The 26,239-nt window shown below is 38.1% G+C and overlaps 1 protein-coding gene across 1 annotated transcript in view; it reads right to left on the bottom strand.

Moving 5' to 3' along the window:
- The window catches only part of USH2A (usherin), a 922,740-nt gene that overhangs the window by 555,246 nt on the left and 341,255 nt on the right, over positions 1–26,239 (bottom strand). The window contains exon 21 of the mRNA XM_040262869.1: positions 1,017–1,147. Within this exon, the coding sequence (XP_040118803.1) occupies positions 1,017–1,147 (131 nt within the window). The remainder of the gene's footprint in view (positions 1–1,016; positions 1,148–26,239) is intronic.

Below are 26,239 nucleotides of genomic sequence, written 5' to 3'. Positions count from 1 at the left end.
AGTAGTCATGTATGGGTGTGAGAATTGGACTATAAAGAAAGCTGAGTGCCAAAGAATTGATTCTTTTGAACTGTGGTGTTGGAGAAGACTCTTGAGAGTCCCTTGGACTGCAAAGAGATCCAACCAGTCCATTCTGAAGGAGATCAGCCCTGGGATTTCTTTGGAAGGAATGATGCTAAAGCTGAAACTCCAGTACTTTGGCCACCTCATGTGAAGAGTTGACTCACTGGAAAAGACTCTGATGCTGGCAGGGATTGGGGGCAGGAGGAGAAAGGGACAACAGAGGATGAGATGGCTGGATGGCATCACTGACTCGATGGACGTGAATCTGAGTGAACCCCGGGAGTTGGTGTTGGACAGGGAGGCCTGGTGTGCTGCGATTCATGGGGTCGCAAAGAGTCGGACACGACTGAGCAACTGAACTGAACTGAACTGAACTGAAGGAAAGAAAGAGCCTTTATTTTCCTGTCATAATACTTAGTAGTGTAATTCTCTTTCATAACATTCAGGAGTATTTTTTAAAAACTAACTATATCCTACCTAGACTGTTTCATAGGGATATGGTCATATTTAACATTAGAAGTATTGTAGTCTTCAATAGTGAGCTCAATAGCACCGGATGGACACAAATGTTTGCTAGTGAAGAAAGGAAAAGAGATAGAGAAAGGGTGGGGAAGCAAGAAAGGAGGGAGGAAAGAAAGAAGAAGAGAAAGAAAATGGAAGGGAGACAGAAAGACATAATTTTCTCAGGGAATGCAGTTAAAAACTTTAATCCTCATGATAAGGTTGCATATGGTTGTTAAAAAAGCAAGTAGATTATCAGTCAGTCTCTGTAGTTTGAAGGGTCTGCTATTTTAGCTGTGGGTAAGTCATATCACTTTTGAAGTTTCATTTTCCTTGTTGTAGAGTGGGAATAATAAAGCACTCATCTGTAAGTTTTTGGTGAGGATTCATTGTGAAAATATTAGCACCTGATAAACTCTCAAAAATGTCAACTCTTATGATTACTCATTTACCTGAGGATCAAAAAGAAAATACGGGCGTCCATTCTTCAACTGAATTGCAAAATACTCTTCCTGATTGCCAGGTGATGCCGCAAAGACAATCAAACCTTCAGGCACCCTTGTTCGAAAGCTGGCTTTAATACCTGGGGAGAAAAGTGCAATCAGCAAATCAGGGCTGGGTTTTGTTGATTCTCTCTGGTAAATATACATTTACTTTCATTATTATTTATGATGTAAGGAGTGCAATCTGGGAATTATACACAACATTGCCCTGGGATGGTCCAGCCACTTGGTTTTAACTGTATCCCATTATGAATGCCAACCCATACTTGGAAACTCAAGCCTGCACTCCCACTAATCAATATATAATGAAGTTTAAATATGTGCAAAACTTATCAACATAAAAAGATATGTTGTCAACCCAAAAGTGGATACAAAAGGGATAAATGCTGTAATATTATCAGAGTCATAAAAATAAATGGATTTTGATATGAGCGAAACACAAGGAGCTTTATTTAAAATACTTATGAAGTTTAAAGAGTTAGTCCAGTAGTAGAAGTTAAAAGTAGAAAGATCTGCTATAAAGTAGTCCACAGAGCCAATTTTCCTGTCACTAAATGCTCTGCAGCCTTCAGAATTCCAGGGGCTCCACTGACCCTTCAGATTACCTACCAGCACTACTCGAGACACACAGTGCTCTTGGCTCTCAGAAATGGCCCCAGCTCAGGAAGCAGGGGAAACGTGATGGTTCTCTATGATGTCTTCCAACTACCAGCAACTGGCCCAACCTGCATTCTACCAGGTGTCCCACCCATTCAACCCATACTATTGAGCTCTTCCTCCAAGTAAGATGTTTTGTCAATGAATTGAAACTGGAAAAGAAGCTTAAGAGGTTCAATTGTTGTTCTCTAAACAGCTTCAGGTTTAGTTGGAGATATAAAACGTATGTGTCTTAACAGACATATCAATATTTCATAGGAACCTGAAATCTTAGGTACATGAATCATGGTAAATTGCAGGAGATGGAAAGAGTGAACATTGACATTTTAGGAATCAGTGACGTAAAATGGGCTGGAATGGGTGAATTTAATTCAGATGACCCTTATAGCTAACACTGTGGACAAGAGAAGAAATGGAGTAGCCCTCATAGTCAACAAAAGAGTCCAAAATGCAATACCAGGGGGCCATCTCAACAATGATAGAATGATCTCTATTCGTTTCCAAGTCAAACCATTCAATTTCACAGTAACCCAAGTCTATGCCCCAACCAGTAATGCTGAAGAAACTGAAGTTGAACGGTTCTATCAAGACCTACAAGACCTTCCAGAACTAACAGCAAAAAAAGATGTCCTTTTCATCATAGGGGACTGGAAAGCAAAAGTAGAAAGTCAAGAGATATCTGGAGTAACAGGCAAGTTTGGTCACGGAGTACAAAATGAAGTAGGGTAAAGTCAGAGTTTTGCCAAGAGAATGCACTGGTCACAGCAAACACCCTCTTAAAACAGTACAAAAGATGACTCTACACATGGGCATCACCAGATGGTCAATACCAAAATCAGGTTGAATATATTCTTTGGCCCTGAGTGCCTTGTCTTTGTCTCATGCATTGAGCCTGGACTGGCAATCCATTTCACATATGGTAATATACATGTTTCAATGCTATTCTCTCAAATCATCCACCCTTGCCTTCTCCCACAGAGTCCAAAAGTCTGTTCTTTACATCTGTGTCTCTTTTGCTGTCTAGCAGTGAGGTATGATATGTGACATAGGCCTATTTACAAGATATCATCTGATTCAAAGGGATTAAGGAATGTTTCAAAAAGAATAAGATATTGAGCTTGTTTTCAGAGAATATGAAGGATTCTGGGGGATGTTGTTATAAAGGCCAGAGGCATGGAAAATATTCAGGAAAGCTGAATATAGAGAAGGGAGCTAAGAGATGAATCTGAAGAAATAGGCAAGACCCTGTTTCAGGCCATATATAGACTATCTGGCTTAAGAAGTTTGCGTAGAAGACAAAGATGGAAAGGAAGGTTGTGCTATATCTATCTTTAGTGAATTATTCCAATACCAACAAAGGCAAGCTTGGGATGTGGACTTTAGACTTTCCAAAGAGGCAACTGAAACTTTTCCTGGCCTTCTTAGCTTCTGCAACTTTATCTTCTAGATTTCATGCTTTTGGCCCTTTTCAAATATGTCTGTTCTACTCATTGTGATGTTTCATTGCCTCACACGCTCTGAGTCTCTGTATCCCACCTTCTAGGATATTACATTCTTGTTGTTAGACTTCTGATACCTCTCTCATTTCCCAGAAATAGAATGTTTGTCCCATCACATCATTTTTCAGCATTCACACTCACTTGAACTCCTCATATAAGCTTTATTACTCTTATGTCTCTTACTAAGTGGACTTAAAACAGCTGGAATTTATCCTATGGAGAAAGGGAGGTTTTAAAAATTGGGTGGAGGAAGGGAAGAAGATGCTCAAAGTCAAGTTAAGGCAACCAAACTACAGTGGAATGTCTGGAGGATACAGATAATTTAACTACAGAGGAACTAGTTAGGTTATTACTGTGCTTTGGGGGAAATAAGACGATAAGGATGTTAATTAAAGACTGACACATAACTAAATGGATTGAAAGAATGGAATCTATATATTTCAGAAGAGAATCATTAAGACAAGTTGTTATGAGGTGATGATAGGGGTAATGTGGTCAATTCTCTTCACCAATTACTGAGGGGAAAATAGCATTATTAACAGAAATAGAAAGGTCAAGAAAAGAAGAAAATACAGGGTTGAGGATATAAACTCCATCTGGGGCAGAGTGAATGTATATTAATGATGTATAAAAAAAACTATCCATCATTTGGAAATAAGAAACTAAATCTCAGAAGAGAAAATGGAGCTAGGAAAATAAACTGGCAATCACCAGGCAAAAATTCATGTCTCTGGGGAAGCGAATGAAGAAGACATAAAAAGAACTGTTTGGGGAAATGCCCTAGTTTTAAGAGAAGGAAAGAAGAGGGACAATAAAAAGTTAAAACAATCAGGATAATGCCATAAAATGGGAACATAAGTAGGAGAGAAATTTAAGAAAGCAAAGTTAACTGTCACCTCCCATAAATCCAGAATAATGAAAGCGGAAGGAAAGCTCACAGAGGTGGTTGTTACTGTCTTTTTGAACTGAGTAGAATGACCAGAGTTCCAAAGGCTGGCTGATCAGGGTTGGCGGAAAGGCTGAGTAGGAAATGGACATAGAACTCTCACTAGAAAAATCTGGTAGAGAAAGAAATAGAAGACCTAGAAACTAATTATTAGCATGGCCCAGTCAAGTAAAAGGAGATATCTGCCAAGAAAAGCTCAGACACAGCCCAAATCTGGTGTACCTTCTGATCAGAGAAAAATCACATTTCTATCAACTCTTTTTCTCTTAAGTGTCTCTTGTTTTGGTTCAGAGTGGCTCTCTTCCACATTTAAGTGACCATTTAAAAAATTTATATGTTGTATCAAATGCTATAATTGAAACTATTGCTTTAAAATTAAACAACTGAAAGTTATTTCATAAAAACAGCTATGATTCAGAACATGAAGACAACAAAACTCTCAACCAGGGTACTGGAGGTATCTCCATGGCAGTAAACAGGGAGCCAAAGTCTGGATTTGAGGGAAGAAATTAATAATTGCTCAGCCTGGAAATACAATTACTTGTCCCCAGTTGACAGGAAATTTGGTGATAGAGATTTTGGATCAGAGTAAGAATTACAGAAATAGTATCAATTATTATCTAATATCAAGAATATGTATGTGCATGCGTTCTTTCGGACACAACATTTAATTTCTAAGTTTTACACTTACATAACACAGAAATATATAAAATTTAGTCCAACTAAAAGAGAATACACAAATCAAGGCATATTTCTTGTGAGAAGCGAGTATTTAGTAAAGGGTAACTTGATTTGCTATTGTACGGTCAACTTTCCTTTAGCCTTTTCAAATCATATTATTTCCTTAAACTATAAAGATATATAATGAATGAGGGGATTTTTTGTAAGTACTCTATGGAGAAAAAAAAAATATGCACGCTTTCATTGAAACACATTTTTGACAATACTGTCATCAATAAATCCTATTTTTTGAGCCAAATATCTTTAATCATATAATCAATAGTTAATATATGCTAATATTGCCCCAGCCATTGACTTTAGACTCAGCCATGTGATTTACACTCAGCCATGTGATTTACACTGGGTAAAGAAATGAAATCAGACACGTGGTACCATGTGAGAGAAGAAACTTTGAATACTATGTACTGTGTGATTGAACTTGACTCCTATTTTCTGCTATGCCTCATGAATGTGCTTTTATCCTGGACTCACAAATAAGAAGATTTGTAGGCCAAAGCAGAGCAATACAAAGTATTTTTCATTTTAAAGGTTTGTGTTAAAGAACAATGTTGATTAAAATGGGCAGAAAAGTGAAAAATACACGTTTATCACCTGCTAAAATTTAGATTTTCATTAAAAGAAAATAGCAGACATTCTAAAATTCAATTTTTGTTTCAAGTATTTGGGGAAATGATGGAGCAGTTTTCTATCTCAATAGATAAATGTATTCATTCATCCAAGGGATATTTTTAGGAAAATATATTTTATGCAGCCACCCTTCTAGGCTATTGGGATACAGAGATGGATAAAAGAGACATACATCCATAGCCTCACATTTAAAAAAATCTGAAAATCCAAGACCTGGGTAGAAATATTTAGCTTTTATATAAATGTATTTGCACCTTTAAAAATTTAATCTTAAAAACAAGATACAATGACAGCCCCATGGAATAGGCAAAGAGTTCTTAAATAATACACAGAAAATTTAATAGAAAGGAAAATGGTGATAAATTGTATTAAGAACTTTTGTCTAAGAAAAGGCACAAATAAGAGAGCAAAAAGGTGACCAACATAACAGGGGAAGATACTTGCAATATATATTTCTGATAACAGATGCATAGCCAATAAAATATATATATATAATTCCTACAAATCAATAACATAAAATAATTGATTCATTATAAGAATGGGAGCAAATGACTCTTCAAAAAAGGTGACATCCAAATGACCAATAGATGTATGAAAAAGATGTTCAGCATTGTTAGTCATCAGAGAAATGCAAACAAAAATACTATACCACTAAACATCCAAGAGAATGGCTAAAATGAAATAGAAGATGCCAAATATACTCAAGTCTATAGAGCAACCAAAATGGGAGTATAATTGATACAATCACTTTGAAAAACTGCTTGGCAGTACTTATATCTCCTAAATATACATATATCTTTTGGCCCAGCCATTCCACTCCAAGGTATATATACCCCTTCACACACACACACACACACACACACACACACACACACACACACCACTTCACACACACCCCTTCACACACACACACAATAACATAGCTTCAGAAAAATACACAAGTATGTATATAGAAATATTTTTCACTATGCCATTAGAGTGGAACAAACACAAGTGCTCATCAGCTGTAGAAAGCATAAATAAATGAGGATAAAACAGTAAAAGGAATGAACAAATTATAGTCACATGCAACTACATGCATGGATGTCACAATCAAAATACTGGATAAAAGATGCTAGGCACAAAAGTATACTGCATAATCCCATTTATATCAGGAATAAGGCCAGGCAAAATGAATCTATGGTTTTGGAGGTCAGGATAGTGGTAATCCTGGTTGGGGTTTAGAACAGGGCACGATGCAGAGGTTCTGGGGATCAGCACTATTCTATTTAGTAATTTTGATACTAGTCACATAACGCTATTTGGGTTTTGCAATCTGTCAACTGGAACACCTATGATTTTTGTATTTTTGTTTGTTTGTTACCCTTTGGTACAAAGGTTTGCTGAAAAGTAACTAACAATGGAGTTACATAAAATTCAAACTATAAAAGCTGAAAGTGAAAATTCTATGTAGGTTTAATAACCATATTCAGAGAAACTACTACCAACAATTTGGCAATTTTTTTCTCAGAAATATTTATACATATATGTATACCATTGTTTTTCTTTACTTAAATTGGATTAAACCACACATACTCTTCTGTAAGTTTTTAAAATATTTTAAAATAAAATTGCATATATTTAAGGTATACAATGTGATAATTTATAGATATTCATAGTGAAATGATTACTACAGTCAAGCTAACTGACATAATATATTCTTACTAGGTACTAAGTTTTATGTGTGATAAGTGCATCTGATACCTATTTTTTGGCACCTTTTAATAGAGTATTATTATAGTATTATTAGGCTTCCCAAGTGGTGCTGGTGGTAAAGAATCTGCCTGTCAGTGTAGGAGATGCAAGAGACACGGGTTCCAAGCCTGGGTTGGAAACATCCCCTGGAGCAGGAAAGGGAAACCTGCCCCAACATTCCTGCCTGGAAAACCTGCAGGGAAACCTGCACTAATATTTCCTGCCTGGAAAATTCCATGGACAGAGGAGCCTGGTGGGCTACAGTCCATGGGGCCACAAAGAGCTGAACACTATTGAGCATTATTATTAAGTATATTATAGTATATATAATACAATATTATTATTAAGTATAGTAATCATGCTTATACATTAGATCTGTAGACTTTCATCCCATATGCAACTGCATCCCCCTGCATCTATATAGTCTTTGACCAACATCTCCCCAGTCCCTGGTAACCATTATTCTACTGTACGCTGTTTCTATGAATTTGATTTTTTATTTTTTTATTTTTATTTTTTTTATTTTTATTTTTTTTTAATTTATTTATTTATTTTTAATTTTTACTTTACAATTCTGTATTGGTTTTGGCATAGATTGACATGAATTTGATTTTTTAAAATTTACTCCACATACAAGTGAGTTCTATTCATCTTTCTCTATTTGAGTTATTTCACTTAGCATAATACCCTCCAGTTTTATCCACTTTGTTACAAATGGTGAGATTTCTTTCCATGGTTGAATAATATTCCATTGTATATTATACATGGAATACATGTATACATATATATTACATATGTATATGTTATACATAAAATATGTATATTTCTTTATCCATTCATCCACTGATGAACATTTGATCTGTTGCTATATCTTAGCTATTGTGCAAAATGCTTCTGTAAGTGCTTTTTATTTTGTAAAATACAGAAAATATTTTTCCACTTCAGTTCACAAATATATGTGATATTCTGTAATGACTAATACATTTACATAGTTTATAATTTTATCACAGATAACATTTAGTTGCTTTCTAATTTTTTATATTAAAAGTAGTATTGCAATAGTTTTTCTCTCATATTGGTGGGCTCTAAGATGATGTTCAAAGAGAAAATAAATTTAATTTCATTGATATTTCCATATGGTCTTTCAAAACAAGTAATTATTTAAAACACTTTTCATAGTTCAATGATTACATTCCCATCTCTGGTCAATAACAGATAATTCAAAATCTGAGATGAAATAGTGAAAATTCAGGTTTCTTTTATTTTTTATATTACTAGTATTGTAAAAACTTCATGAAATTTTCACCATATGAAAGCAAAGTAAAGACACTTTACTTTAGCCATAAAGATAACCATATATTTTTCTGGGAGTTGTATGTACAAATATTTCTTGTCCAGTTTCAAAGGTCTATTTATTGGTTCCTACTTGCTCTATTTGAGTTCTTTAAATATTGTGGATCATCATATGTTATGAGTCACCATTCTCTGTCTTCAGGTTTATTGTAATTAACTACCTTTTTTGACCTCTCTCTTTCCATCCTTGCTCCTTTCCACCCTAATACACACACACACAAACACACACACACACACCTATTCTAAAATAATAGCTGGAGTGATCTCATCAAAAGACAATTCTGGTCACATCTTTCCTCTATTCGGTGAGTACCAAAGGTTTGCTGTATTACATCCAGGAAAAGACAAAGTCATCACAACAGTCTAGAACATCCTAAATAATCCAGCCTTCACCATGTCTCTCATTTCCAGTTATACTTCCCCTTCCTCTCTCCACTCTGGTTACCTCAGTAATTGCTCTTCCCCCTTCCTGGAAATACCTTCCCAGGCAGGGTCGCCAGCCTCCAGAATCTAATGCCTCGTGATCTGAGGTGGAGCAGATGCAGTAATAATAGAAATAAAGGGCACAATTATGTGCTTGAATCATCCCAAAATCATCCTCCCACACCATTACATGGAAAAATTGTCTTCCGTGAAACTGGTCCCTCATGCCAAAAAGATTGGGGACCACTGATCCCAGGCATCTTTGAGGTTTCCTATTTAATTTTTTAACAGGTCTTTTCTCAAATTCAACTTCTATCTGAGGTCCATTATGATTCGTTTATTAACAACTATAGCCACCTGTCTGCTTTACCTTTCTCCATAACACACATCATATCCAGCACTTTCTATACTTTCATCATTTATTTACCACATATCTCAATCCCCTAAAATGAAATCTAGAATAGTGCTTGCTTCAGTCTAATCTCTCAATAAATTTTTAAGTATTAGATGCTCATCGTTTCTATTAAAAAAAACTTTTAATTTATTCCTCCCCCAACTCCCTTTTGGTAACCATATCTTTGTTTTCTTCATCTGTGAGTCTGTTTTGTAAATATGTTCATTGATAACCTATTTTTAGATTTCACATGCAAGCATCATCATATGGTATTTGTCTTTATATTTCTGACTTACTTTAGTACAAATCTCTAGGTCCATTCATGTTAATGTAAATGGCATTATCTCATTCATTTTTTATAGCTGAGTAACATCCCCTTGTATTGTATATACCACATCTTCTTTATCCATTCCCTTGGCTATTATAAATAGTGCTATGAACATTGGGTTGCATGTATCTTTTCTAATTATGTTTTTTTATGGATATATACTCAGGAGTGGGATTTCAGGATCACATAGTAGCTCTATTCTTAGTTTTTAAAGAAAGTTCTGTACTCTTCTCCATAGTGGTTGCACCAGTTTACATTTCCATCAACAGTGTATTAGGGTTCCTTTTTCTCCACACTCCCAGCACTTATTATTTGCAGAATTTTTGATGATGGCCATTCTGACCAGTGTGAGGTATTACCACATTGATCCTTTGTCTATAAAAATGTTTCAAATACTTTCTCTATGCCTGTTTGCTACTGACATATCCCTACTGACATATCTCTCTGTTTCCTCTATGCCTTTTACGTTGTTTTTCACTATCCTATTGGATTAAGAAAAATTAATCAAAAAAATTTTTAAATTTGTGCTTTAATTTAAAGTACTTCCTTACTCACAAAATAATAAAAAGTAGTCTTTAATGTTGCTTCTGGTATATTCATGGCTTTATTTTCTCTTTATTTTTTATTTATTTATTTTTTTACTTTACAATACTCTATTGGTGACTTTTTTATATTTAAAATTTTAGTCCAGATGATTCACCTTTCCACTGGCCAATGACAGCACCCTAATATTTACACATTTTCTCGAAAAGTCACTCTGACAAAGAAGGAGAAAAAATATAATCACCAAACCCAAGCCTGCAAAGTTATCAGGAGACAGAGAATTCTAAAAACTTTAATATGTGAAATAGCAAAATAAACATTCTAAACCATAAGTGTCAGCACCAGAGTTCACACTGGAGTTGAGAGTGCAATAAAGAATGAGCAGAAAAGGGCAGAAGGACCCAGCCATGGCAGAAGTCAGATAAAACTACCCCCTGAAAGTCAGTTCCTCCCTGACTTAAATAAACAACAACAAGAACAAAAAAAAACTGAGAAGACTTAAGCATGCTGGGTTAAACCACTGGTCATTTGATATTACTCAAAGAAAGAGGCATGTTAGAGTCCAGGAAAAGAAAGAGCAAGCTGAGGAAGGCATTGCTTCCAGAAGACAGGGAAAGCACGAGAAGGGGCCCTATCTCTCAGGCCCTATCTTTCAGAGTCAGAGAAGGAAGTAAAGGAAGCTAAGAGTTCTGAGTTAACAAAAGAAATTCATAAAACACAAAAACCACTCCGAGAATACCAACTATAAAAGAAATCACTTTTCAACAGAGTGTCTCTCTCTTAAACCATACAACCCACCAAGCCTCCCCAAACCTTTATCCCTATTGACATATCCTTGTTATTGCAGATTCAGGAAAAGGCAAGACATTTCAAAATGACTGGAAATAATCAGATAATATGCTTATATAGCTACTGCAAGAACAAAGTGAAATTGAGAATCAAAACATCTCAGAGGAGGAAAATTCTTTCCTCCAAAATCCAATTAAAAACTATAATTGCAGGAAAGTGTATTACAACCCCCCCCCCAGCATGAATGATCCGTTCAGTTCAGTCATTCTGTCATGTCTAACTTTTTGAGACTCATGGAGTACAGCACGCTAGGCTTCACTGTTCATCACCAACTCCCAGAGCTTGCTCAAATTCATGTCTACTGAGTTGGTGATGCCATCCAACCATCTCATCCTCTGATGTCCCCTTTTCCTCCTGCCTTCAGTCTTTCCCAGCATCAGGGTCTTTCCTAATGAGTCAGTTCTTCACATCAGGTGGCCAAAATATTGGAGTTTCAGCTTCAACATAAGCCCTTGCAATGAATATTAAGGAATGATTTCTTTTAGGAATGCCTGGTTTGATCTCCTTGCAGTCCAAGGGACTCTCTAGAGTCTTCTCTAACACCACAGTTCAAAAGCATCAATTCTTTGGCACTCATCTTTCTTTACGGTCCAACTCTTATGTCCATACATGACTACTGGAAAAACCATAGCTTTGACTAGATGGACTTTTGTTGGCAAAGTAATGTCTCTGTTTTTTAATATGCTAAGTGCAAGCGGCTGCCACGGTCGGCACACTAAGCGCAAGCGGCTGCGACAGCCAGCGCACTAAGCAAGCATGGCCGAGAGGAGCCACCCCGTGTCCGAGGTCAGGGGCGACGGTCTGGAGGAGCCACCCCACGTACGAGGCCAAGGGTGGCAGCCAGGAGGAGCAACCCACATCCAAGGAGTGGTGGCTGCGGGGGTGCAGGAGGGCCTAGAGGAGCTCTCCCACGTTGAAGGTCAGGAAAGGCAGCGGTGAGGAGATACCCTGTGTCCAAGGTTAAGGAGCAGCGACTATGCTTTGCTAGAGCAGCTGTGAAGAGATACCCCACGCCCAAGGTAAGAGAAACCCAAGTAAGATGGTAGGTGTTGCAAGAGGACATCAGAGGGCAGACACACTGAAACCATACTTACAGAAAACTAGTCAATCTAATCACACTAGGACCACAGTCTTGTCTAACTTAATGAAACTAAGCCATGCCCTCAGGGCAACCCAAGATGGGCGGGTCATGGTGGACAAGTCTGACAGAATGTGGTCCACTGAAGAAGGGAATGGCAAACCACTTCAGTATTCTTGCCTTGAAAACCCCATGAACAGTATGAAAAGGCAAAATAATAGGATACTGAAAGAGGAACTTCCCACATCAGTAGGTGCCCAAATGCTACCGGAGATCAGTGGAGAAATAACTCCGGAAAGAATGAAGGGATGGAGCCAAAGCAAAAACAATACCCAGCTGTGGATGTGACTGGTGATAGAAATAAGGTCCGATGCTATAAAGAGCAATATTGTATAAGAACCTGGAATGTCAGGTCCATGAATCAAGGCAAATTGGAAGTGGTCAAACAAGTGATGGCAAGAGTGAACGTTGACATTCTAGGAATCAGTGAACTAAAATGGACTGGAATGGGTGAATTTAACTCAGATGACCATTATATCTACTACTGCAGGCAGGAATCCCTCAGAAGAAATGGAGTAGCCATCATGGTCAACAAAAGAGTCCGAAATACAGTACTTGGATGTAATCTCAAAAATGACGGAATGATCTCTGTTCGTTTCCAAGGCAAACCATTCAATATCACTGTAATCCAAGTCTATGGCCCAACCAGTAATGCTGAAGAAGCTGAAGTTGAACAGTTCTAAGTAGACCTACAAGACCTTGTAGAACTAACACCCAAAAAAGATGTCCTTTTCATTATAGGGGACTGGAATGCAAAAGTAGGAAGTCAAGAAACATCTGGAGTAACAGGCAAATTTGGCCTTAGAATGCGGAATGAAGCAGGGCAAAGACTAATAGAGTTTTGCCAAGAAAATGCACTAGTCATAGCAAACACCCTCTTCCAACAACACAAGAGAAGACTCTACACATGGACATCACCAGATGGTCAAACTGAAATCAGATTGATTATATTCTTTGCAGCCAAAGATGGAGAAGCTCTATACAGTCAGCAAAAACAAGACCAGGAGCTGACTGTGGCTCAGATCATGAACTCCTTATTGGCAAATTCAGACTTAAATTGAAGAAAGTAGGGAAAACAACTAGACCATTCAGGTATGACCTAAATCAAATCCCTTATGATTATACAGTGGAAGTGAGAAATAGATATAATGGACTAGATCTGATAGATAGAATGCCTGATGAACTATGGAATGAGGTTCGTGACATTGTACAGGAGACAGGGATCAAGACCATCCCCATGGAAAAGAAATGCAAGAAAGCAAAATGGCTGTCTGGGGAGGCCTTACAAATAGCTCTGAAAAGAAGAGAAGCGAAAAGCAAAGGAGAAAAGGAAAGATATAAGCATTTGAATGCAGAGTTCCAAAGAATAGCAAGGAGAGATAAGAAAGCCTTCTTCAGCGATCAATGCAAAGAAATAGAGGAAAACAACAGAATGGGAAAGACTAGAGATCTCTTCAAGAAAATGAGAGATACCAAGGGAACATTTCATGCAAAGACAGGCTCAATAAAGGCCAGAAATGGTATGGATCTAACAGAAGCAGAAGATATTAAGAAGAGGTGGCAAGAATACACAGAAGAACTATACAATAAAGATCTTCATGACCCGGATAATCATGATGGTGTGATCACTCACCTAGAGCCAGACATCTTGGAATGTGAAGTCAAGTGGGCCTTAGAAAGCATCACTACGAACAAAGCTAGTGGAAGTGATGGAATTCCAGTGGAGCTATTTCAAATCCTGAAAGATGATTCTGTGAAAGTGCTGCACTCAATATGCAAGCAAATTTGGAAAACTCAGCAGTGGCCCCAGGACTGGAAAAGGTCAGTTTTCATTCCAATCCCAAAGAAAGGCAATGCCAAAGAATGCTCAAACTACCGCACAATTGCACTCATCTCACATGCTAGTAATCCTCAAAATTTTCCAAGCCAGGCTTCAACAATACAGGAACGTGAACTTCCTGATGTTCAAGCTGGTTTTAGAGAAGGCAGAGGAACCAGAGATCAAATTGCCAACATCTGCTGGATCATCGAGAAAGCAAGAGAGTTCCAGAAAAAACATCTATTTCTGCTTTATTGACTATGCCAAAGCCTTTGACTGTGTGGATCACAATAAACTGTGGAAAATTCTGAAAGAGATGGGAATACCAGACTACCTGACCTGCCTCTTGAGAAATCTGTATGCAGGTCAGGAGCAACAGTTAGAACTGGACATGGAACAACAGACTGGTTCCAAATAGGAAAAGGAGTACGTCAAGGCTGTATATTGTCACCCTGCTTATTTAACTTCTATGCAGAGTACATCATGAGAAACACTAGACTGGAAGAAACACAAGCTGGAATCAAGATTGCCAGGATAAATATCAATAACCTCAGATATGCAGATGACACCACCTTTATGGCAGAAAGTGAAGAGGAACTAAAAAGTAAAGTGAAAGAGGAGAGTGAAAAAGTTGGCTTAAAGCTCAACATTCAGAAAATGAAGATCATGGCACCCAGTCCCATCACTTCATGGGAAATAGATGGGGAAACAGTGGAAACAGTGTCAGACTTTATTTTTCTGGGCTCCAAAATCACTGCAGATGGTGACTGCAGCCATGAAATTAAAAGACGCTTACTCCTTGGAAGGAAAGCTATGACCAACCTAGATAGCATATTCAAAAGCAGAGACATTACTTTGCCAACTAAGGTCCATCTAGTCAAGGCTATGGTTTTTCCAGTAGTCATGTATGGATGTGAGAGCTGGACTGTGAGGAAGGCTGAGCGCCGAAGAATTGATGCTTTTGAACTGTGGTGTTGGAGAAGACTCCTGAGAGTCCCTTGGACTGCAAGGAGATCCAACCAGTCCATTCTGAAGGAGATCAGCCCTGGGATTTCTTTGGAAGGAATGATGCTGAAGCTAAAACTCCAGTACTTTGGCCACCTCATGCGAAAAGTTGACTTATTGGAAAAGACTCTGATGCTGGGAGGGATTGGGGGCAGGAGGAGAAGGGGATGACCGAGGATGAGATGGCTGGATGGCATCACGGACTCGATGGACGTGAGTCTGAGTGAACTCCGGGAAATGGTGATGAACAGGGAGGCCTGGCATGCTGCGATTCATGGGTAACAGAGTCAGATATGACTGAGTGACTGAACTGAACTGAACTGAACAATGAGTGATGTTGAACATCTTTTCATGTGTTTGTGAGACATCTATGTGTCTACTTTGGAGAAATGTTGGTTTAGGTCTTTTTCCCACTTTTTGATTGGGTTTTTTTTTTTTTTTTTCTCCTTCTGGCATTGAGCTATATGAGCTTCTTATAAATTTTGGAAATTAATTCTTTGTCAGTTGTTTCATTTGCTATTATTTTCACCCTTTCTGAGCGTTGTCTTTTCACCTTCCTTATAGCTTCCTTTGCTGTGCAAAACCTTTTACCTTTAATCACGTTCCATTTGTTTGCTGCTGCTCCTGCTAAGTCGTTTCAGTCGTGTCTGATTCTGTGCGACCCCATAGACAGCAGCCCACCAGGCTCCCCTGTCCCTGGGATTCTCCAGGCAAGAACATTGGAGTGGGTTGCCATTTCCTTCTCCAAAGCAGGAAAGTGAAAAGTGAAAGTGAAGTTGCTCAGTCATGTCCGACTCTTCGCGACCCCACGGACTGCAGCCTACCAGGCTCCACCATCCATGGGATTTTCCAGGCAAGAGTACTGGAGTGGGGTACCATTGCCTTCTCCCTCCATTTGTGTACTTTGTTTTTATTTCTGTTTCTCTAGGAGGTGGGTCATAGAGGATCTTGCTTTATGTCATCGAGTATTCTGCCTATGTTTCCTCTAAGATTTTTATAATTTCTGGTCTAACATTTAGGTCAGTAATCCATTTTGAGTTTATCTTTGTGTGTGGCATTAGGAAATGTTCTAGTTTCATTCTCTTACATGTAGCTGTCCAGTTTTCCCAGTACCACTTATTGAAGAGGCTGTCTTTGCCCCATTGTATATTCTTGCCTCCTTTGTCAAAACTAAGGGACCCAAAGGTGCATAGGTTTATTTCTGGGGTTTCTGTCTTGTTCCATTGGTCTATATTTCTATTTTTGTGCCAATACCATAGTGTCTTGATGACTATAGCTTTGTAGTATAATCTGAAGTCAGGAAGATTGATTCTTCCAGCTCCAGTCTTCTTTCTCAAGACTGCTTTGGGCTATTCAGGGTCTTTTGTGTTTCCATATGAATTGTGAACATTTTTGTTCTAGTTCTGTGAAAAATGCCATTGGTAATTTGATAGGGATCGCACTGAATCTGTAGATTGCATTTGGTAGTATAGTCATTTGCACAATGTGGATTCTTCCTACCCAGGAACAAGGAATATCTCTTCACCTGTTTATGTCATGTTTGATTTCTTTTATTAGTGTCTTATAATTTTCTGTGTACAGTTCTTTTGTCTCCATAGGTAAGTTTATTCCTAGATATTTAATTCTTTGTGTTGCAGTGGTGAATGTGATTGATTTCTTAATTTGTCTTTCTGATTTTTCCTTGTTAGTATATAGTAATGCAAGTGATTTCTGTGTATTGATTTTGTAGCCTGCAACTTTGCTAAATTCACTGATTAGCTCTAGTAATTTTCTGATACTCTCTTTAGGGTTTTCTATGTATAGTATCATGTCATCTGCAAACAGTGAGCGTTTTACTTCTTTTCCAATCTGGATTCATTTGTTTTTCTTCTCTGATTGTTGTATCTAGGACTTCCAGAAATATGTTGAATAATATGGTGAAAGTGGACACCCTTGTCCTGTTCCTGATCCAAGGGGGAAATGCTTTCAGGTTTTAACCACTGAGAATAATGTTTGCTGTAGGCTTATCATACATGGCCTTTACTATGTTGAGGTAGGTTCCTTCTATGCCCGTTTTTTGAAGAGTTTTAATCCATAAATAGGTGCTGAATTTTGTCAAAGGCTTTTTCTGCATCTATTGAGATGATCATATGGTTTTAATCTTTCAATTTGTTAATATGGTGTATCACACTGATTGATTTGCATATATTGAAAAATCTTTTCATTCCTGAAATAAACCCAAGTTGATCATGGTGTATGAGCTTTTTGATGTGTTGCTGAATTCCGCTTGCTAAAATTTTGTATAGGATTTTTACATCTATGCTCATCAGTGATATTGGCCTGTAGTTTTCTTTTTTGTGCTATCTTTGTCTGGTTCTGGTATCAGGGTGATGGTGGCCTCGTACAATGAGTTTGGGAGTGTTCCTTCCTCTGCAATTTTTTGAGTTTTAGAAAGATAGACATTAGCTCTTGTGTAAATATTTCATAGAATTCTCTGGTGAAGCCATCTGGTCCTGGGCTTTTGTTTTTATGAAGATTTTATTATAACATCAATTTCATTGCTTGTAATTGGGTTGTTCATAATTTCTATTTCTTCCTGATTCAGTCTTGTAAGATTGAAGTTTTCTAAGAATCTGTCCATTTCTTCCAGGTTGTCCAATTTACTGCCCTATCAGTTTAGTTCAGTCACTTAGTTGTGTCCGACTCTTTGCAACCCCATGAACCGCAGCACTCCAGGCCTCCCTGTCCATCACCAACTCCCAGAGTCCACCCAAACCCATGTCCATCAAGTCAGTGATGCCATCCAACCATCTCATCTTCTGTTGTCCCCTGTTCCTCCTGCCCTCAGGCTTTCCCAGCATTGGGGTCTTTTCCAATGAGTTAGCTCTTCACTTCAGGTGGGCAAAGTATTGGAGTTTCAACTTCAGCATCAGTTCTTCCAATGATCTCCTGCAGAATGGACTGGTTGGATCTCCTTGCAGTCCAAGGGACTCTCAAGAGTCTTCTCCAACACCACAGTTCAAAGCATCAATTCTTCAGTGCTCAGCTTTCTTCACAGTCCAACTCTCACATCCATACATGACCACTGGAAAAACCATAGCCTTCACTGGATGGACCTTTGTTGGCAAAGTAATATCTCTGCTTTTCAATATGCTATCTAGGTTGCTCCTAACTTTCTTTCCAAGGAGTAAGCATCTTTTAATTTCATGGCTGCAATCACCATCTGCAGTGATTTTTGAGCCCCCCAAAATAAAGTGAGCCACCGTTTCTAATGCTTCCCCATCTATTTCCCATGAAGTGATGGGACCGGATGCCATGATCTTAGTTTTCTGAATGTTGAGCTTTAAGCCAGCTTTTTCACTCTCCTCTTTCATTTTCTTCAAGAAGCTCTTTAGTTCTTCTTTACTTTCTGCCATAAGGGTGGTGTCATATGAATATTTGAGGTTATTGAAATTTCTCTCAGCAATCTTGATTCCAGCTTGTGCTTCATCCAGCAAAGCATTTCTCATGATGTATTCTGCATATAGATTAAATAAGCAGGATGACAATATAGAGCCCTGACATACTCCTTTCCTGATTTGGAACCAGTCTGTTATTTCATGTTCAGTTCTAGCTGTTGCTTCCTGATCTGCATACAGATTTCTCAGGAGGCAGGTCAGATGGTCTGGTTTTCCCATCACCTGAAGAATTTTCCACAGTTTAATGTGATCCACACAAAGGCTTTGGCATATTAATAAGGCAGAAATAGATGTTTTTCTGGAACTCTCTTTCTTTTTCAATGATCCAGCAGATGTTGACAATTTGATCTCTGGTTCCTCTGCATTTTCTAAAACCAGCTTTAAAATTTGGAAGTTCATGGTTCACATATTGCTGAAGCCTGGCTTTGAGGATTTTGAGCATTACTTATTAGCATGTGAGATGAGTGCAACTGTGCAGTAGTTTGAGCATTCTTTGGCATTGCCTTTCTTAGGGATTGGAATGAAAACTGACCTTTTCCAGTCCTGTGGCCACTGCTGAGTTTTCCAAATTTGCTAACATATTGAGTGCAGCACTTTCACAGCATCTTATTTTAGGATTTGAAATAGCTCAACTAGAATTCCATCACCTCCATCAGCTTTGTTCACAGTGATGCTCCTAAGGCCCACTTGACTTTGCTTTCCAGGATGTATGGCTCTAGGTAAGTGATCACACCATTGTGATTATCTTGGTCATGAAGATCTTTTTTGTATAGTTCTGTGTACTCCTGCCATCTCTTCTTAAAATCTTCTGTTTCTGTTAGGTCCATACCATTTCTGTCCTTTATTGAGCCCATCTTTACATGAAATGTTCCCTTGGTATCTCTGATTTTCTTGAGGATATCTCTAGTCTTTCCCATTCTATTGTTTTCCTCTATTTCTTTGCCCTGATAGCTGAGGAAGGCTTTCTTATCTCTCCTTGCTATTCTTTGGAACTCTGCATTCAAATGGGTATATCTTTCCTTTTCTCCTTTGCTTTTCACCTCTTCTTCTTACAGCTATTTGTAAGGCTTCCTGAGACAGCTGTTTTGCTTTTTTGCATTTCCTTTTCTTGGGGATGGTCTTGGTTTCTGTCTCCTGTACAATGTCACAAACCTCCATCCATTGTTCATCAGGCACTCTATCAGACCTAGTCCCTTAAATCTATTTCTTACTTCCACTGTATAAATCATAAGGAATTTGATTTAGGTCATACCTGAATGGTCTAGTGATTTCCCCCACTTTCTTCAATTTAAGTCTGAATTTGCCAATATGGAGTTCATGATCTGAGCCATAGTCAGCTCTCGGTCTTGTTTTTGCTGACTGTATAGAACTTCTCCATCTTTGGTTGCAAAGAATATAATCAATCTGATTTCGGTGTTGACCATCTGGTGATGTCCATGTGTAGAGTCTTCTCTTGTGTTGTTGGAATAGGGTGTTTTCTATGAGCAGTGCATTCTCTTGGCAAAACTCTATTATTGCCATATAGTTGTTCATAATAGTATCTTATATTCCTTTGTATTTCTGCAGTGTTGTTGTAACCTCTCCTTTTTAATTTCTAATTTTGTTGATTTGACTTTTCTCTTTTTTTCTTGATGGGTCTGGCTAAAGGTTTGTCAATTTTATCTTCTCAAAGACCAGTTTTTAGTTTTATTAATCTTTACTATTGTTTCTTTCATTTCTTTTTCATTTATTTCTGCCCAGATCTTTATGTTTTCTTTCCTTCTATTAATTTTGGTTTCTTTCTGTTCTTTTTCCAGTTGTTTTAGGTGTAAATTTAGGTTGTCTGTTCGATATTTTTCTTGCTTCTTGATGTAGGATTGTATTGCTGTAAACTTCCCTCTTAGAACTGCTTTTGCTGCATCCCATAGGTTTTGAGTTGTGATGTTTTCAATGCCATTTGTTTCTAGAAATTTTTTATTTCCCTTTTGATTTCCTCAGTAACCTGTTTGTTGTATAGAAACATGTGTTTAATCTCCATGTGTTTGTTTCTTACAGCTTTTTTCCTGTAGTTGATGTCTAGTCTCACAGCGTTGTGGTCAAAGAAGATGCCTGATACGATCTCAATTTTCTTAAATTTACTGAGGTTTGACTTGTGACCCAAGATATGGTCTATCCTGGAGAATGTTCCATGTGCACTTGAGAAGGTGTATTCTTCTGCATTTGGATGGAATGCCCTGAAGATATCAATGAGATCCAGCTCATCCAATGTATCATTTAAGAGTTGTGGTTCCATATTAATTATCTGTTTTGACGATCTGTCCATTGGTGTGAGTGATGTTTTAAAGTCTCCTACTATTATTGTATTACTATCAATTTCTTCTTTTATGTCTGTTAGTGTTTGTCTTATGTATTGATGTGCTCCTATGTTGGGTGCATAGATATTTACAATTGTTATGTCTTCCTCTTGCATCGATCCCTTGATCATTATGAAAGTCCTTCCTTAGCTTGTAATCTTTAAGGTCTATTTTGTCTGATATGAGCATTGCTACTCCAGCTTTCTTTTGCTTCCCATTTGCATGGAATATATTTTCCCATCCTCTCACTTTCAGTCTATATGTCTCTTTAGGTCTGAAGTGGATTTCTTATAGACAGTACATATATGAGTCTTGTTTTTGTATCCACTCAGCCAGTCTGTGTCTTTTGGTTGGAGCATTTAATCCATTTACATTTAAAGTAATTATTGATATGCATGTTCCTATTGTCATTTTCTTAATTGTTTGGGGTTGATTTTGTAAATCTTTTTTATTCTGTTGTATTTTTTGACTATGTAAGTCTGTTTAACATTGGTTGTAAAGCTGGTTTGGTGGTACTGAATTCTCTTAACTTTTGCTTGTCTGAAAAGCTTTTTATTTCTCCATCAACTTTGAATGATATCCTTGCCAGGTACAGTAATCTTGGTTGTAGATTTTCTCCTTTCAGTACTTTAAATGTATCTTGCCATTCCCTTCTCATCTGCAGAGTTTCTGCTGAAAGATTAGCTGAGTATGGAGTTTCCCTTGTATGTTATTTGTTGCTTTCCCCTTGCTGATTTTAATAGTCTTCATGTTTAGTCTTTTTTAGTTTGATTAGTATGAGTCTTGACATGTTTCTCCTTGTCTTTATCCTGTATCGGACTCTTTGTGCCTCTTGGACTTGATTATTTCCTTTTCCATCTTGGGGAAGTTTTCAACTATAATCTCTTAAAAAATATTATCATACCCTTTCTTTTTCTCTTCTTCTGGGACTCCTATAATTTGAATGTTGTTGTGTTTGATATTGTCGCAGAAGTCTCTGAGACTATCCTCAGTTCTTTTCATTCTTTTGACTTTATTCTGCTCTTCAGAAGTTATTTCCACCATTTTATCTTCCATCTCACTGATTCTTTCTTCTGCTTCAGATATCCTGCTATTGATTCCTTCTAGAACATTTTTAATTTCAGTAATTGTTTTGTCTCTGTAAGTTTATTCATTAATTCTTCTCAGTTCAGTTCAGTCACTCAGTCGTGTCTGACTCTTTGTGATCCCATGAACCACAGCACACCAGGCCTCCCTGTACATCACCAACTCCCAGAGTCCACCTAAACCCATGTCCATCAAGTCAGTGATGCCATCCAACCATCTCATCCTCTGTTGTCCCCTTCTCCTCCTGCCCTCAATCTTTCCCAACAAAGTTGACTCTTTTCAAATGAGTCAGCTCTTCATATCAGGTGGCCAAAGTATTGGAATTTCAGTTTCAACATCAGTCCTTCCAATGAACACCCAGGACTGATCTCCTTTAGGATGGACTGCTTGGATCTCCTTGCAGTTCAAGGGACTCTCAAGAGTCCACCAAGTTCAAAAGCATCAACTTTTTAGTGCTCAGCTTTCTTTACAATCTAAGTCTTACATCCATACATGACCACTGGAAAAACCATGGACTTGACTAGATGGACTTGTTGGCAAAGTAATGTCTCTGCTTTTGAATATGCTATCTAGGTTGGTCATAACTTTCCTTCCAAGGAGTAAGCGTCTTTTTATTTCATGGCTGCAATCACCATCTGCAGTGATTTTGGGGCCCAGAAAAATAAAGTCTGATACTGTTTCCCCACCTATTTGCCATGAAGTGATGGGATCAGATGCCATGATCTTCATTTTCTGAATGTTGAGCTTTAAGCCAACTTTTTCACTCTCCTCTTTCATCAAGAGGCTCTTTACTTCTTTTTCACTTTCTGTCATAAGGGTGGTGTCATATCTGAGGTTATTGATATTTCTCCCAGCATCTTGATTCCAGCTTATGTTTCTCCAGCCCAGCGTTTCTCATGATGTACTATGCACAGAAGTTAAATAGGTAGAGTGAAAATATACAACCTTGACATACTCCTTTCCCTATCTGGAACCAGTCTGTGGTTCCATGTCCAGTTCTAATTTTTGCTTCCTGACCTGCATACAAATATCTCAAGAGGCAGGTCAGGTGGTCTGGTATTCCCATCTCTTTAAGAATTTTCCACTGTTTATTGTGATCCACACAGCCAAAGGCATTGGCATAGTCAATACAGCAGAAATAGATGTTTTTCTGGAACTCTCTTGCTTTTTCAATGATCTAGAATATGTTGGCCATTTGATCTCTGGTTCCTCTGCATTTTCTAACACAAGCATGAACATCTGGGAGTTAACAGTTCACATATTGCTGAAGCCTGGTTTGGAGAATTTTAAGCATAACTTTACCAGCATGTGAGATGAGTGCATACGTGCGGTTGTTTGAGCATTCTTTGGCATTGCCTTTCTTTGGGAATGGAATGAAAACTGACCTTTTCCAGTTAATTCTCTAGGCCTTTGTTAATTGATTCTTGCATTTTCTCCACTTTGTTTTCAAGGTTTTTGATCATCTTTACTATCATTATTCTGAATTCTTTTTCAGTTGGTTTGCCTATTTCCTCTTCATTTATTTGGACTTTTCTGTTTCTAGTTTGTTCCTTCATTTGTGTAGTATTTGTCTACCTTTTCATTATTTTTTTAAGCTTATTTTGTTTGAGGTCTCTTCTTACCAGGCTTCAAGGTTGAATCCTTTTTTCCTTTTAGTTTCTGCCCTTTTGAGGTTGGTCCAGTGGTTTGTGTAAGCTTCATATAGGGTGAGATTTGTGCTGAGTTTTTGTTTGTTTGTTTTTCCTCTGATGGGCAAGGCTGGGTGAGGTAGTAATCCTGTCTCCTGATGATAAGGTTTTATTTTTGTTTTGTTTGTTGTGGAGATGAGGCATCCTGCACAAGGTGCTATTGGTGGTTGGGTGATGCTGGGTCTTGTATTCAGTAGTTTCCTTCCTGTGAGTTCTCACTATTTGATTCTCCCTAAGGTTAGTTCTCTGGTAGTCTAGGGTCTTGGAGTCAGTGCTCCCACTCCAAAGGCTCAGGGCTTGATCTCTCGTCAGGAACAAAGATTTCAAAAGTGGTTTGTTATGGCATTAAGTGAGATGAAAACAAATATCCAAAAATGAGAAACCAAAGGTGAACTCCAGACAAATGGCAGTTACAGAATCAGGCAAAATAATAATTAAAATAATGGAATATGCACACACATATATATACACATCAGTGAGCAAAGTCAAACAAAAAAATAATACAATAGATGACCCAGTGAACAAAGGAAATCAAAAATTATATTTACGAGTTAAGAACAAAACTAACTAAAGAACAAAGTCAAAAACAAAACTAAAAGCAAGGTGCCAAGTGGGGAATAAAACAATGAAAACAAAACTAACAAATATGTTGAGAGGAAAGGAAAGAATAAATAGACATGCAAAGTTAAATAGGGGTAGATGAGGAAGATTTATATACATTAAAGATTGACTGCAGGGGGAAGAGAAGAGTAGGAAAGGCAAACAAAGGAATAAATGTAGAAAAAATATAATAGGTTTAAAAAATTAAAAGCTAATATTATAAAAAAGAGAAAAGGAAAAAAACGAAGAAGAAAGAAAATAAAGTGGGGCAGGGGGAGGAAAACTCCACACAACTTCAAAAGCCCAACGTAAATGCAGAGGTTTATAACAACAACAAAATGTGTGACTAAATATGCACATATACATATACAGCCATAAGCAAAATCAAAACAGTGCAACAAAAATAAAGTACAATAGATTGACCTAGAAAACAAAGGAAACCCAAAATTATGTCTACCAGAACAAAACTAAAGCACACACTGAAAAACAAAACTAAAGCAAAGTGCCAATTGAGGAATAAAGCATGAAATAATGAAAATAAAACTAACAAATATGATGAAAGGAAACTAAAGAAGGAAAGAATAGATATGCAAAGTTAAACAGAGGTAGATAAAGAAGATTAATATACATTAGAGATTAACTGCAAGGGGAAAAGAACAGTAGGAAAAGCAAACAAAGGAATAAATGTATAAAAAATATGTTTAAAAGATTAAAATTTTAAAAAGAGAGCAAGAAATAAGGAAAACTCCCGAGAACTGCAAAAGCCCAACACAAAGGCAGAGGTTAATAACAACAATAATAAATGTGACTGAGAAAAAAAAAAGGAAAAAAAGCACAAAAGCTTAATTAGATTTCATAGTGCCAATAAAACTGACAACCACAACAGAAGGGGGAAAAGCAGGGGCGGGGGAGGAAATTCAAAAGAATCTACAGGACAAGTCAAAATATAAGAATAATAAATGCTTTTCTTGTGTCATTGCTGTCAAAGTCCTTTCCCTCACTGGGAGTCACAGTCCACCTCACCTCCCTAGGATGCCCTCCAACACTGTGCTGGTCTCTAGACCTGCTGTCAGGGCAGCTCAGATTCTAATCTGGTCCTATTCCTGGGTGTTCTTGTCCACAGTTATCAGAACTAGTGCGTTTTCTTTTGTGGGAACTCTCAATGACCTGTTATATATTCCATAGACACAGAGTCTGCCTAGTTGATTGTGTGGATTTAATCTGCAGCTTGTACAGCTGGTGGGAAGGTCTTGGGTCTTCTTCCTTGGTCACACTGCCCCTGGGTTTCAACTGTGGTTTTATTTCCACCTCTGCACGTGGGTCATCACTGGGGTTTGCTCCTGAGACTGCCCTGGAGGATTTGGGTTTGCCCCTGTGAGGGCCAGGTGTGGAGGTGGTGCAGCTGCTTCGGTTGCATGGGTTCTGGCAGCACCAGGTACTCAGAGGAGTTGGCGGCTAAGGCAGCAGGAAGTATAGTGCTCTAGAAGGGTAAAGCAACCAGTATTGGCCAATAAGCTCCAGTATTTTTGCCTGGAAAACCCCTTCCCTGACAGAGAAGCCTGGCAAGCCAAGTCTACAGGGTTGCAAGGACTCAGACATTACCGAAGCAACCCTGCATGCAGAGATGCAAGACTTTTCTTTGCCTGTTGCAGCTCTTCCCCAGTGAGAGTTGAGCATGAAGATGGTGCAGCTGCTTGGCTGGCGGGGACCTGCCTGTACCAAGTGTGCAGGGACATGGACTGCCTCTGCAGCAGGAGTTATGGCCCTATCAGTCTTTTTTCGAGCCTCTTGTAGCTGGCCATCAGAAGCCCTCCTTGGCCAGTCCTTCTCTGTTGCTCTCCCTGTTCAGGAACTTACAGGGCTTTCTTGCCTGGAGTCCTTCTCTGTTGTTTGGCACGTCAGGCACATAGAGGGGCCCCCCTGGCTGGGGTCCTACTCTGTAGTTCTACACATCAGGCACTTAAAGGGGCAC

The sequence above is a fragment of the Oryx dammah genome, unplaced genomic scaffold, assembly GCF_014754425.2.
Source record: "Oryx dammah isolate SB20612 unplaced genomic scaffold, SCBI_Odam_1.1 HiC_scaffold_21, whole genome shotgun sequence".
NCBI lineage: Eukaryota > Metazoa > Chordata > Mammalia > Artiodactyla > Bovidae > Oryx > Oryx dammah.
The sequence above is the reverse complement of the archived record's forward strand: the minus strand, read 5'-3'. Positions and strand labels throughout refer to the sequence as shown.